This window comes from Acanthopagrus latus, chromosome 19, assembly GCF_904848185.1.
Source record: "Acanthopagrus latus isolate v.2019 chromosome 19, fAcaLat1.1, whole genome shotgun sequence".
Lineage (NCBI taxonomy): Eukaryota > Metazoa > Chordata > Actinopteri > Spariformes > Sparidae > Acanthopagrus > Acanthopagrus latus.
Window position 1 is genome coordinate 4,281,843 of NC_051057.1, and position 12,743 is coordinate 4,294,585.

Below are 12,743 nucleotides of genomic sequence, written 5' to 3' on the forward strand. Positions count from 1 at the left end.
CCATAAATGTACTGTTGTGTGTCAGATCTCTTATCCCGGAAACTGATGGAGCAGATTGCCAGTTTGAGGAAGTGCAACATAAATCCTGTGACCCGGGACCCTGCCCACCTCTCTGTCTCCATGACAATCAGGAGCTTAGAGTGGGAGACACCTGGCTGCACGGCGAGTGTAAACAATGGTGAGAATGATGCAAGAAAACACAGACATGAAGTAAAAGTTGCAGGAAAAAGGTTTGGTAATAAGAATTATCTCTGTTTTAAAATCTGTAATTTGTTTGCGTACTAGCACGTGCACCCCAGAGGGACATTACTGCCAAGACATTGACTGCAGAGGTGAGTGACTGCATTTACTTAAAAAGAGTAAAGATAAATGAGAATATACAGATAAAATACACATGTCCATCATTTGCATTAGTGTCAAATGAGCCCTGTGTGTTGTTTCCAGTGGATGGTGGCTGGACCCCATGGTCGGTGTGGTCTGACTGCTCTGTGACCTGTGGTCAAGGCACACAGGTTCGAACCCACGCCTGTATCAACCCACCTCCACGTAACAACGGCTCTGACTGCAGCGGGCCAGAGAGAGAGACACAGGACTGTCACACTCCTCCCTGTCTGGGTTGGTTTAAACATGCCACTATTGTATTCATTCATAAAGTATCTGTCTATTACCAAGACCGACATCATTGGAACTTATATTTTAAAACACACTGGATGAACTGTATGTAGAAAGAGATTGTCAGCAAAACAGGATTATGAGGTAAGTTAATACAATTTCCTTTTCCTCTTATGATATTGACTCTCCTTTCTACAGATGACCTTTGCCCGTGGTCGCCATGGTCATCGTGTTCCCGAAGCTGTGGTGCTGGTTCTGTGTCAAGGCGCAGGGTGTGTGTGTGTGAGGAGGGAGGAGATGCAGCGTGTCCAGCTGAGATTGAGGCAGAGAGGAACAGAGAGGAGACCCAGCTGTGTTACAAACAGCCTTGTCCAGGTACACACACGCACACGCATGCACACACGCATACAAAACTCAGCAAACAGTACTGTTGCTTTTTGTTGGCAACTAGGTAAACACATGCTGGACAGTCAAACAGCAGGAGCCACTGTACAGCAAAGTAAAAACTCCTCACTCTTCAATTCAAGACAATTAAAAGCAAATTAAAATGAATTATTGTTGTTATAATTTTTATTATTATTAAATAAATGTTGGGAAGCAAATTTTGTTGTTGGTATTTAAGGCTGGAAAATATGGCCTACCATCTGAAGCGCAGCTCAATATATTCTCATATTTACCTCCATTAAAAAATAGTGTATATCTTTCCTTGTGTCTGCTCACTTGCTTGTCCTGATTAATTACTAAGTGCTTGCTTTACATTGTAGGTACGATATTGAAACTGTTGTCAGTAAATGTATATCTGCTTATACAACAAGTAGTTCCAACCAAGCAATCTGATTGGTCAACAAGAAATTTAGAACGTGTTCAAATCAGCATGACAGCACGCCTGACTCACTACTCAAAATACTGCTCCGCCAAGTCTGTGGCAACATTGTATTCATCTCCATGGCAACACTGTAACTGTCAGAGCTAGAGTAGGAAACGCCGGAAAAATATGCTACAAAATGGATCAGTTTGTAGTTAATTTTGATTATTTGGCTGTCTCAATTTGGATGAATGGTTGGAGGAGGATGAGAAGAACCAAATGACAAAAAAGGGAAGATTTGTTCCTATGTCACATGAAGAGCTCAATCAACTGGAATTGTCCAGGAATGAACAGACTTCATCCTGATCAACTGCTATAAACAGTAGCCTACCGAAAATTACCAAAAAATAATAGCCGGGTTTCAATTAACTGCAGGGTCTTCTTGTTAAATACCTGGTGCAGGTATATTTTGGTAAATAACTGCCAGTTCCAAATAAATGCCGGGTCTAATGTATTTATTTTTTTAAATCAAGGAAGAAGACGTGACCACTGACACGCCACGTTTTTCCTCTTCCCCTTTAACACGTATTGTGCTTGCTTTCTGTCAGTCAATATCACATTGATGGTCGCCATGGCATCGCCATGTACGACTTGGAATTCAGATTTTCTGTCGTAAAATATGCAGAAGAAAAGACGTGTCTCTATCGATCCCAAGAGAGTGAGAAATAGACTAACCAGGACTAACACTGGATAACAGAAGCACATAGGCTGCTTCACAGATTCTGAGTGAATCTCCAATAACATGAAGCGTTTGTTTAAGCATGTAGTAGCTGATTGGTCGATCTGTTTTCTCCTGCAGGCTGTCCCATGTCAGAGTGGAGTGTTTGGTCTCAGTGCTCCTGTGAGTCACAGAGGCAGCAGCGCTACCGTGTAGCTCTCTCCCCAGCAACCAGGGGGCAACAGTGCACTACTGTTGAAACCCAGAGCAGGTCATGCAGTGTCAGTCATTGCAATGGTGAGTTAACAACTACTGTAAAAGGAAAAGGGAAAATGTGTATAAGAGAGACCTGTTAGCGGTCTTGCTATTGTGCTTATCAACTTAAATTTTATTTTTCTGTCCTTCCAAAAGCAGACTGAGCGCTAAAGAAGCACAACCCAAGGAAATCAAACACCTTGTTGTGTGTTTGATCCAGTACATGTGTATGATTGTCATGTTTTAGTGCATGTTGATACTATCCATTTTTTTGGGGGTTTTGCTCATATTTGTAGATTGTGAAGCCCCATTTGTGTACTCAGCATGTGGCGCGCCCTGTGAGAAGCAGTGTGCATTGCAGGGCCATGAAGATCTGTGTTCAGGTGTCAAGGAGTGTACGCCTGGCTGCTACTGCCCACAGGTGAATGTTAAATCCAAAGTCTATTTTATATCATATCAAATTAATCACAGTGTTTGTTTTACCATAATTTACTGGCAGAAAAACTCTGTGTCTTGCACTAACTTACAGATAATTTTATCATCTTTTGTCATCTTATGTCGTTATTTCAAATTGGGTTCATCAAATTAATCTAAAACGCATGTTTGATGTTAATCAATAGCAAAACTTTTACTAACATTAGGATGAGTAGGAGACCTAGTTAACCAGTTTGGCCACAGTCTAAACAAAATGACTGCTTGAGTTTGCCCTAAACTAGCAGTAAGACCGAGATTTTGCTGTTGTTTAGATATCAAAGATATCTAAAGCACCACAGTACATAAAATAAGCATAGCAGAAATAGGATCAGGTAAGATAGGTCAGACCATCTTGTTTTACTATATACAAATCTCTGCAGCACAACTGTTGATGTTCTGCCTGGAAGTGATTGTTTTTGTTTGTGCAACGTCACAATGATTCGGTCCATGTAAATATTGTTTGAATCAAGTTTTTACATGCAATAAAGCAAACATTAATTGGATCAAAAACATAACAAAAATAATAATAAAAGATGTCTTCACTGTTCAGGATAATTGTTTCTGTAAACGGTCATTTGGTAGGTGAGACTAATCTTGATACTGTATGGATAAAGGCACATTATTGGTTACTGTAATGAACAGTAACCAATAATGTGCCTTTATCTGACAAATGCCAACCAGTTAGTTGAATCAGATGAGTGTAATGTAAAAAATGCAGATATTATTGATTGATTCTGTTTTTTGACATGTTTCACAAACCACGGTTATATTGAACACATTGTGTACGCAAAACTACCCCTCTACTGTTATCGGTGAAATGGTCGACAGCAGTTGAGAGAACAATATGTGAGTGGTTCATACAGTATAAGCCATGGAGAGTTACTCTACAAATGTAGCAAGCGTAACAATAGGCCAGACCTCTTTTTATTTTTATGGATCATCAAATGTCATTATTTTGTTAAAATATACGGTTTTGAGAGTTTCTATTATTTACTTGTTCTTGCCACGAGTTTCCTTTGATAGAAGTCAACAACAGGACTTGAAATGGCAAACTGCAACACAGGTAAATAATGACAGTAAATATGAAAGTGATCAGAGTTTATATCAAGAAGGTCTTCCACTTTGTGGTCTAGATAAATCTGTCAGCATTTAAATAGCAGTTTGTGGTTGCAGAGTAATGATGTACTGTACTTGAAGAAAACTAAAAAAAGACAGTCCTAAAAATGAAACCTTACTGTCTTGTTTTGCCTGTGACTCAGACTACACATTACGTGCACTGCAGGTATTGCCAATTCAAAGATATTTTCCACTGCACATTTGCTCTGCATGAGTCTGCATAAGTAACGTGTTCAGCGCAGCAAAATAAAACACCTCGTAGTGCTCATTCTATATTTATGCCTTAATTATATTCTTGAATACATGAGCTGTAGAGGTAAGTAATCAAAGGGTTGTCTGTCTGGTTGAAATTTCTGCTCCTCCCTCACAGTTTGTACAAGCTCTGTGCTTGAAATATAAAGATTTTAAATGTCACTGCAGTAAGTATGTGCTTAACATTGGTGATACATAAGTCTGACAATATTGCAATCTGCATGTCACAGCAATTCTTTATTGCTAGACTACTGTGTTGGCAAGTCCCGGGCAAAAATATGCTGGCATGAATTTAAATGGTTGGGGGAGAGCTACTGCCTCAGGTGGAGGAGTTTAAGTATCTTGGGGTCTTGTTCACGAGTGAGGGAAGGATGGAGCGTGAGATTGACAGGCGGATCGGTGCGGCGGCCGCAGTAATGCGGTCGTTGTACCGGTCTGTCGTGGTGAAGAGAGAGCTGAGCCGAAAGGCGAAGCTTTCGATTTACCGGTCAATCTACGTTCCTACCCTCACCTATGGTCATGAACTTTGGGTCATGACCGAAAGAATAAGATCCCGGATACAAGCGGCTGAAATGAGTTTCCTCCGCAGGGTGGCGGGGCGCTCCCTTAGAGATAGGGTGAGGAGCTCTGTCACCCGGGAGGAGCTCGGAGTAGAGCCGCTGCTCCTCCACATCGAGAGGAGCCAGTTGGGGTGGCTCGGGCATCTGTTTCGGATGCCCCCGGGACGCCTTCCACGGGAGGTGTTCCTGGCATGTCCCACTGGGAGGAGACCCCGGGGAAGACCCAGGACACGCTGGAGCGACTATGTCGCCCAGCTGGCCTGGGAACGCCTTGGGATCCTCCCAGAAGAGCTGGAGGAAGTGTCCGGGGTGAGGGAAGTCTGGGTGTCCCTGCTCAGACAGCTGCCCCCGCGACCCGGTAACGGATAAAGCGGTAGAAGATGGATGGATGGATGGATGGATGAATTTAAATGGTGAAATTTGGATTGCTGCTGCATATTTTTGTTTATACATTGCTGCGATATAAGTTGCAATGACAACTTTATAATGTTGTTTGGTCCAGTTTGGGAGCCTCCAGCTTTGATTTATTGCAAGAACCTGGAAAATTGTCTCTGATAGACTGATGATATGCACATACAGCAGCAGGGAGCAGAGATAATGAAATATGGAACAGAGAGCAGATCACCAGAGGCGCACAACACGCCCGTAACCATTATTCATTTAACAACTATGGATTACTTTTATGTTTCATTGAATACTTAAACCTGCAATAAGTGATTTATTTGACCTTCAGGGGTCGGCAAAAACAGTGGGTGTACAGTGAGTTTATCAGATCTTTTTCACTGAAAACAGCTGGTGGCTGGGGCCAAAACGCTACAAACACTAGGAAAATGAACCAGAAAATAGCAGTGTTATGTTAAGTTATGCACTGGATAGCTGAACAATGAGCAACTACACCATAAGGCTCCATGACGCCAAGACCAGCTGATTATTTTCCTTTCACTTTGTCGTTTGATAATCTTGAAGTCCCTTATTGCCGCTCTATATGTTAAAATAATGACCAGCTGCAACATAAATGCATATTTTAGTGATGTTTTTGTTTGTGCCTTGTGTGTACAGTCAGCAACATATAGTATATTCACCAAGCATTATACTACAGATACAGGGGAAAAGAACTGTTAGATTTCAGTGTACATCTGTACAAACAAAAACACCATCACTGCACCAGTTCTCCTCTCATGTGAATTGTGTGTTTTCCAGGGCCTGCTGCACCAGAACGGGAGCTGTGTTCCTCCAGAGGAGTGTGGCTGCGTCCACCTGCAGCACCAAGCTTCAGGAGAACCACCCAAACCTGTCACTGTCCCTCAGGGGGCCACGGTCACCATAGGCTGCAGCACCTGGTTGTTAAAATCATATATTGAATATGTTTTTATATTTTAATGTGGAGCCATTGTAGAGGGTGTTTCTTTCTACATATTTTTTCCTGTTAAGCCAATGTAGTTCAACTTTACAATTTTTTTTTCATAACATAAATTTGGGTCTCTTTCTAAATAACAGCCACTGTGTTTTAGTTTGAGATGTATTTAAGCCATTATTTCTTCACAATACCAATTCATGAAGAGTTCATCAACTAACACTGTGTCCCAATTAAATACCTGTGCATTACGATACATATATACTATTCCTTATACATGTACTCAGTTTATATCCAGTACAGTCAAAATTTGAGACCACCAACCAAAATGCTTATAAACTGTGTACTGTGAACTAATGACTGTCATGGACTTTGATCCACAGTTACATGACCTCAATACCACTGATCATTATGTGGCACACTTGAAGGCTGAGAAAGCTAAGCACTTAGACAAAACAGATCCTAAGATGTTTGGAAATGTATAGACATTATTCTCAAGTTTCACTTCAAATTTTAAGCTAATATAATCATTTGTAATGAAAGAAAAATAATATTGTGTTTAAAAACAAATGAAAAATAATAAGAAGTATTTTGACTAGTGGTCTCAGACTTTGGACTCTGGTCTAAGAGTTGCATACAGGTGTACTGGAGGCATATGCTATATTGATATCCTATCAAAACAACCCTAATTCCGTGTGTCACTACACCAAGCAATGCTTAAAAACAAGATCAATGCAGTTTGAGGGACTTTTGTCATGGTTAACAACCTCTGTGTTGCATTTCAATCTGTATCTACTATTTCTCTTTTTATTGACTCTCTGTTTTCTCCCTTCACTATTTCTCTGGGATCGTTGCCTCAGTTTGACAAATTGTTCTTATCATCTTTTGGGCTCTTCTGTCATCTAGCCTCTGCCATGATGGAACTTTACAGTGTGACATTAGAGAGTGTGAAGGTAAGAAAGCAGATAAATAGGAGTAATATAAGGAGCTCCTGGGTTAACAATCCCATCACTCTGTTACCCTGCCTTTTTTTTTTTTACCTTCTTTTAGTCATCCTCAGCGAGTGGTCAGAGTGGACTCCGTGCTCTCCCTGTGTGCCCTCTGCCTCCCTGCTGCACAGCCCCTCACAAGCAGGAGTTATCACTGGCAGCAAAATGGTTTCATTTCAGAGGCGTTTCCGAGCCTGTTTGGACCTGGATTCTGGTCTTCCAGTCTCTAGAGAGGAGGAGGACAGCCAATGTCCAGGACCACTGGTAGAGGAGAGGCCCTGTCCAGATTCTAACATCTGCAGAGGTAATGGAGGTGTCCAAGAGGACAAAAGTGGTTCACTCTGAAGCGAGTCAGCCTTTTATCTCAGAGCAGAAATGCAGTCAGTTCTTCAGTCTGCCTTTGTCAAACTCTAGTTGCTCCTTCAACTCCTCAGTGAGGAAAAATAATGAATGGGACAGTTTTGCTCCACCAGAGTGTCCCTCAGCATGTTGCAGCAGTTTGATACTTTGCCCCAACCATGAGATTGTATGCATACAACACAGTGAATGAGACAGAGCTAGAAAAGCATGGCACCAGATTGGGTCAGACAGTGACTGTTGTGATGAAATGACTCTCTCTGAGATGGAGAAGGAAACACTTGGATGCCAAAATATGGCTAGGAAACAATGCAAGGCGAAGGTACTTGTACTTACAACTTTCACTATTGAGAAAATTTGTGATGTGATTTACATAAAACATATAAGACATTAAGACAAGAAAAAGGAGCCAATATAAAAAGGATTTTGAATAATTGAATGAAGGATCAATATAAAACAGTAACAGTATATTGAGACATGACTAAATAGTTCGTAATTTAATTCAGCTCTATCAGAAAGCAGAGGAAATAGAAACATCTTTGGCATATTATTTATGAATTCAGTTGCAAGAATAAATGTTGGTGATGTACATTTCTGCTAATTACAGATTTGTTTAAACTTTACATTTCTCTATGTCACAAGTTTGCTTAATCCCTTTGGTTTCCCAAAAAGGTCAGGGTCAGGAAAAGATTGTGTTTGAGCTTAAAATACCTGCTTTTGTAGCCACAAATGCGGCTGGAGATTGTCCCAATGTCTCCTTAAAAGTAACAAGTGGTTTCACTCTAAGAAGTGTTAAAACACATTCTCAAATTGCATTCACTTGCTTGACTGCCTTATTACCTGCCCTCCACCTCCTATTTAGAAAGTTGTCATAAAAATTTGATGTGAATGCAATATGAAAGGTATTGTAAAAATGACACAATTAATGGTACAATTTAAATGTATCAGTGATTTGCCATGAGCAGTTTATCCTGGGGACTGGGCCAGAAAAAAACTGAAAATTTTTTGTCCTGGCCCAGTTGCCAGTGGGATTTGGAGCCTTAAAACTACAGGTCGTTTCTCCATGTTTAGTTATGGTCCAGGGAATAACCCTGTCCCAGAAGGCATAAGAGGTCTTGACAGCTCATGATGTAGCAACAGATCATTGATGTATTTTAGCCCTAAACCCTTTGATGCAAGATCAGTTATTTGACACACAGGAGGCCAGTGCCAAGACCTTTGAAGTTTCTAGTCTGAGTGGGGGTTTAGCAGCCGTGTTCTGAATGAGTTGCACCTGATCCATCACAAGTCCTTTAATGCTTGTTAAATTCTAAAAATCATATTAGGCTTATGCAGTAATTTTCTTAATGTGAATTAGATTTGTAGAATGCAGTTACTCAGTGGTTTTAGGGGACTGTTGTTACTTGGTAATATTGTTCTGTAAATCTGTATGTAATTCACATAATTATGGTAATTATTTACTTTGTCTAAGTTGGTGGGAGGTGGTTGTAAAGGATGCACAAAAGAGGCCCAAGAATGGGGCCTTGGGGTTCTCAGGTAACACCTTATAATAATTATATTATTAGTAAATGGTAAATGTATCGTTAATTAAACTTTAGTTAATAGTTATTTCACTTTTAACAAACAATAAACTGCTCTATTAATCAGTTGCAACTTTATGATGGCCATCCAGCTACACAGTATTTATTACCCATTTAGTATTATAAACAACTTTACAATTAACACTTGCCTACTAAATGGTTTGTAATGCATGTCATTGTTTGGTTATAGTGACATAACTATTAATAACTATCAGTGATGGTTATTATAAAGTTTTAATGGAACTAAGATTCAAACAAGGTTAGAAAAGTGCCACAAAGTCACAGCCAATTTTTTTTCTTAATATAAGTGAATTATGATGACTGATAACAGTTTTTCATCAGTCTTTCTTTTTGAACGTCAGGTCACTGCTGCCTGTTCAGATGAATAGTTACCATCAGTAGATCGTTTAGGAGCTTGCAATCAGTGTCCACTGTGAAAAATTCAATTGTATGTGCCCACTGCCCTATTTCTTATTATTCCCTAAAGGAGTAAATATGGGAAAGCGATTTGAAGAAGAAAGGAAGAGTTTGATGTCCATATGTCTGTGGGGATACATCAGGTTGATTGGATTTGGTGTTGTGTCTGTGCAAAGAATGATTCATCTTCATCATCCCTCCATTCCTCTCTGACCTGTCCCTTTTGGACATGAAAAGGGAATGGCTTTGAATTACTACCATGCCTAATGGAGCTTAGGTCTGATTTGCATTTCAAATACTTGATGTATTATACTTCATCACTGTTAGTCCAGATATCTGAGATGTGTTAAAATAAGTACAACAAACTGTAATCTCTGATATGAATCAAAAATCTCACCATCTTATGTATGCTTGAACATAAATCCATAAACAATACATTGGCTTTTGTTATTGCTGATGATGATGAGTATAATAGCAATTATGGCTGTTACAGCAGTCATCATGATAATTGCAGTCATTATAATTAGGAGGAGAACAGAGCTGATGGTAGTTATGATAATTATTCTACCCTTTCAGATTTGTGTCAGTGGAGTGTATGGAGTGCCTGGACAGCCTGTGCAGAGCCCTGCAGCGGTGGAGTCAGGCAGCGCTACAGACGGCCCCTGGCCTCTCCTCAAGGGCCTTCTTGTAAAAGCCAGCAGACACAGAGTCAGAGCTGCAACACAGGACTCTGCCCAGGTACAACTCTGTCTTTTTTTAAAATTTCACTAGACTTAGATATCAACATATTGTAGCTAACACAAGGGACGTTTACAGAGAGGTAAGTGGAAACATCAGGCAGCACTTCGGGTTTAAAAAAAGGTCACAAGAAGGTAAAGTCACTTCCTGAAGCACATTCAGTGAACTTTGCTTATATCTTTATTCATGAAGAGTGGGAAAAATTGATTCCTTGCTTCCTAGGTGAGCGCTGTGAGGATAGGGGACGGACCTACCAAGGGAGCTGTGCCAATCAATGTCCTCGCAGCTGCACCGACTTATGGGAGCATGTGCAGTGTCTCCAAGGAGCCTGTCACCCAGGTAATCTTTGCCTTCTAATAAGAACAATATTCTAAAATATTTCTGGATCAGACAGCAACATTTAGAGAGAGACTATTTTTCGATTTCTCTTACATTTTTCTGTAATCCTTACCTTTTTTAGGTTGTCGGTGTCCAGAGGGACAGTTGTTGCAGGATGGCCACTGTGTGTCAGTGACAGAGTGTCGCTGTGGTATCCCATCAGGCAACGGGACGCTGGAGTTCCTCCCAAAAGATGAGCTTTCCTTGGACTGTAACACCTGGTGAGAGTGGCTTGGTGTCTGTCTCATTTTCAGATGTGAATAGTCAAAATCAAGAGTTTGAGCTTACAGAACAAACTGGTCTATAGTATTATAAGAGGAAATTTACTTGAAGAGCAACTTTCAGACTTTATACTGCACAGGTCTGTTCAACCTTTCTTTTCTGGTAAACATGCTCACACTTTATCTCAATTTTCCAAACACCCCTATATCCGCAGTGTGTGTGAGAATGGCACTCTGGTATGCACCGAGCTTCCCTGCCCGGTGTACGAGCCTTGGAGCCCATGGAGCTCCTGCTCAACCTCATGTGGGCGTGGCCAGAGGAAGAGGATGCGGCTCTGCCAGGAAACAGAGGGTGGTCCTTCCTGCAGTGACACTAATCAGACAGAGATCTGTGATATGCCATCGTGTCCAGGTCTGACATGGAACAAGTAGCCGCGTGCACAATTGAGAAAATGTTTTGCACCACACAAATTCGACCCAGTGTTCATTAGACACATTTCGGAGGCTGTCTTTGTTTTCACCTGTCTATCCTGTGTCCTTTGTCCTCTCCCCAGCGGGGTGTTTGTTGAGCGAGTGGTCACCCTGGAGTGAGTGCAGCGCCACATGTGGTGGTGGGTTGTCAATGCGGAACAAGACAGTCCTCAGAGAGCCAGAGCCTGGTGGGCCGGCTTGTGTCAGACCACTTGAACAGCACACTGTCTGTAACACCAATAGCTGCCTGCATGGTAACGCTCCCATCTACTCATTCATACTGGAATTAGAAATGTAACTTAACTTTCAAATTTTCCACATCTTTTATACATTTTGGATACTACTCAGTTTTCAAATCTTGGGCAAAGTACTCAGAAAACCTTTACACCCACTCATCTTAAACCCTGTCCCACTTATTCATACAATTACGCAGACGTTCCGATCAGACTTTAAAAGATCCACAACTCTCTAATTCAACTTTTTCACATCATTGATTGCAGTTTTAAGTTTTCAAGTCAGCCCCCCTTTACAGTACTATCTGTGGGGTAGAATGTTCAGAGCTAAAGTAGGACAAAACAAAGTGGGGAGGAGCTTTTCAGTCTTTTTTACTCGCCAAACTTTAACCCAGTATACATTACATAGACATAAAAAAGGGACATTTTTGCCTCTCACAGACATCTAACTACAGAAGCAAACAGACTTAGACTTTTGTCTCCTCCAAACGTAAGTTTCCCTTGCAATGCAGTTTAGCTCCCAGCCCGTATTTCAAGTATTCATTTTAGCTACCAGACATTATTCAAGCAATGCAGTTTAGTTCTGTGGGATTAAGGCAACGCAATTTGTCTCTTAGCTTACACTATTTTTGCATCCTTCATCTCCTGCATTATTCATCAGCAAATATTATACTCTTTTCAACCTTTATCCACTAATTAATTCTTTCAGAATTAAACCCCCGTAAACTTTGTAATGTTCCACATATTTCATCCAATGAGTTGTATTCAGCTTTATATTATAATAATCATACCAATCATTCAACTTATACACATTATTGATAATATATGACTTTGAAAGCCAGCAATGCAATTTGATATCAGCTTTTGTATATCCTGCATTTGTTTCTTCAGGAATTTCTTCCTCTAGTGTATTAACATTCGGAACAATCTGTTCTAAAAAGACACACTTTGTTAAGTGTGCATAGAGAAATAAACACACAACTGTTTATTCAAATATATTTGAGAGGTGATGTTAATAATTGTATTTCCATTTGTCTCTGTGTGATGCAGATTGTCCCACTGGGAAGGTGTTTAGTGACTGTTCTGGTTCATGTCCATATACCTGTGAAGACCTGTGGTCACACACTCAGTGTTTGCAAGGACCCTGCACCCCTGGGTGTACTTGCCCTCCTGGACAGGTCTGGGCACTTTACTTTATGCTTGTCTCTGTGTT

The 12,743-nt window shown here is 40.7% G+C and overlaps 1 protein-coding gene across 1 annotated transcript in view; it reads left to right on the forward strand.

The window, feature by feature from the left end:
* Positions 1-12,743, forward strand: part of scospondin (subcommissural organ spondin) — an 87,747-nt gene that overhangs the window by 54,348 nt on the left and 20,656 nt on the right. Inside the window, exons 94-108 of the mRNA XM_037080137.1 lie at positions 26-178; positions 286-332; positions 445-615; positions 811-987; positions 2,277-2,432; positions 2,687-2,811; positions 5,993-6,132; positions 7,053-7,099; positions 7,197-7,439; positions 10,066-10,227; positions 10,450-10,566; positions 10,688-10,826; positions 11,042-11,238; positions 11,381-11,551; positions 12,581-12,708. Of these exons, the coding sequence (XP_036936032.1) occupies positions 26-178; positions 286-332; positions 445-615; positions 811-987; positions 2,277-2,432; positions 2,687-2,811; positions 5,993-6,132; positions 7,053-7,099; positions 7,197-7,439; positions 10,066-10,227; positions 10,450-10,566; positions 10,688-10,826; positions 11,042-11,238; positions 11,381-11,551; positions 12,581-12,708 (2,173 nt within the window). The remainder of the gene's footprint in view (positions 1-25; positions 179-285; positions 333-444; positions 616-810; positions 988-2,276; positions 2,433-2,686; positions 2,812-5,992; positions 6,133-7,052; positions 7,100-7,196; positions 7,440-10,065; positions 10,228-10,449; positions 10,567-10,687; positions 10,827-11,041; positions 11,239-11,380; positions 11,552-12,580; positions 12,709-12,743) is intronic.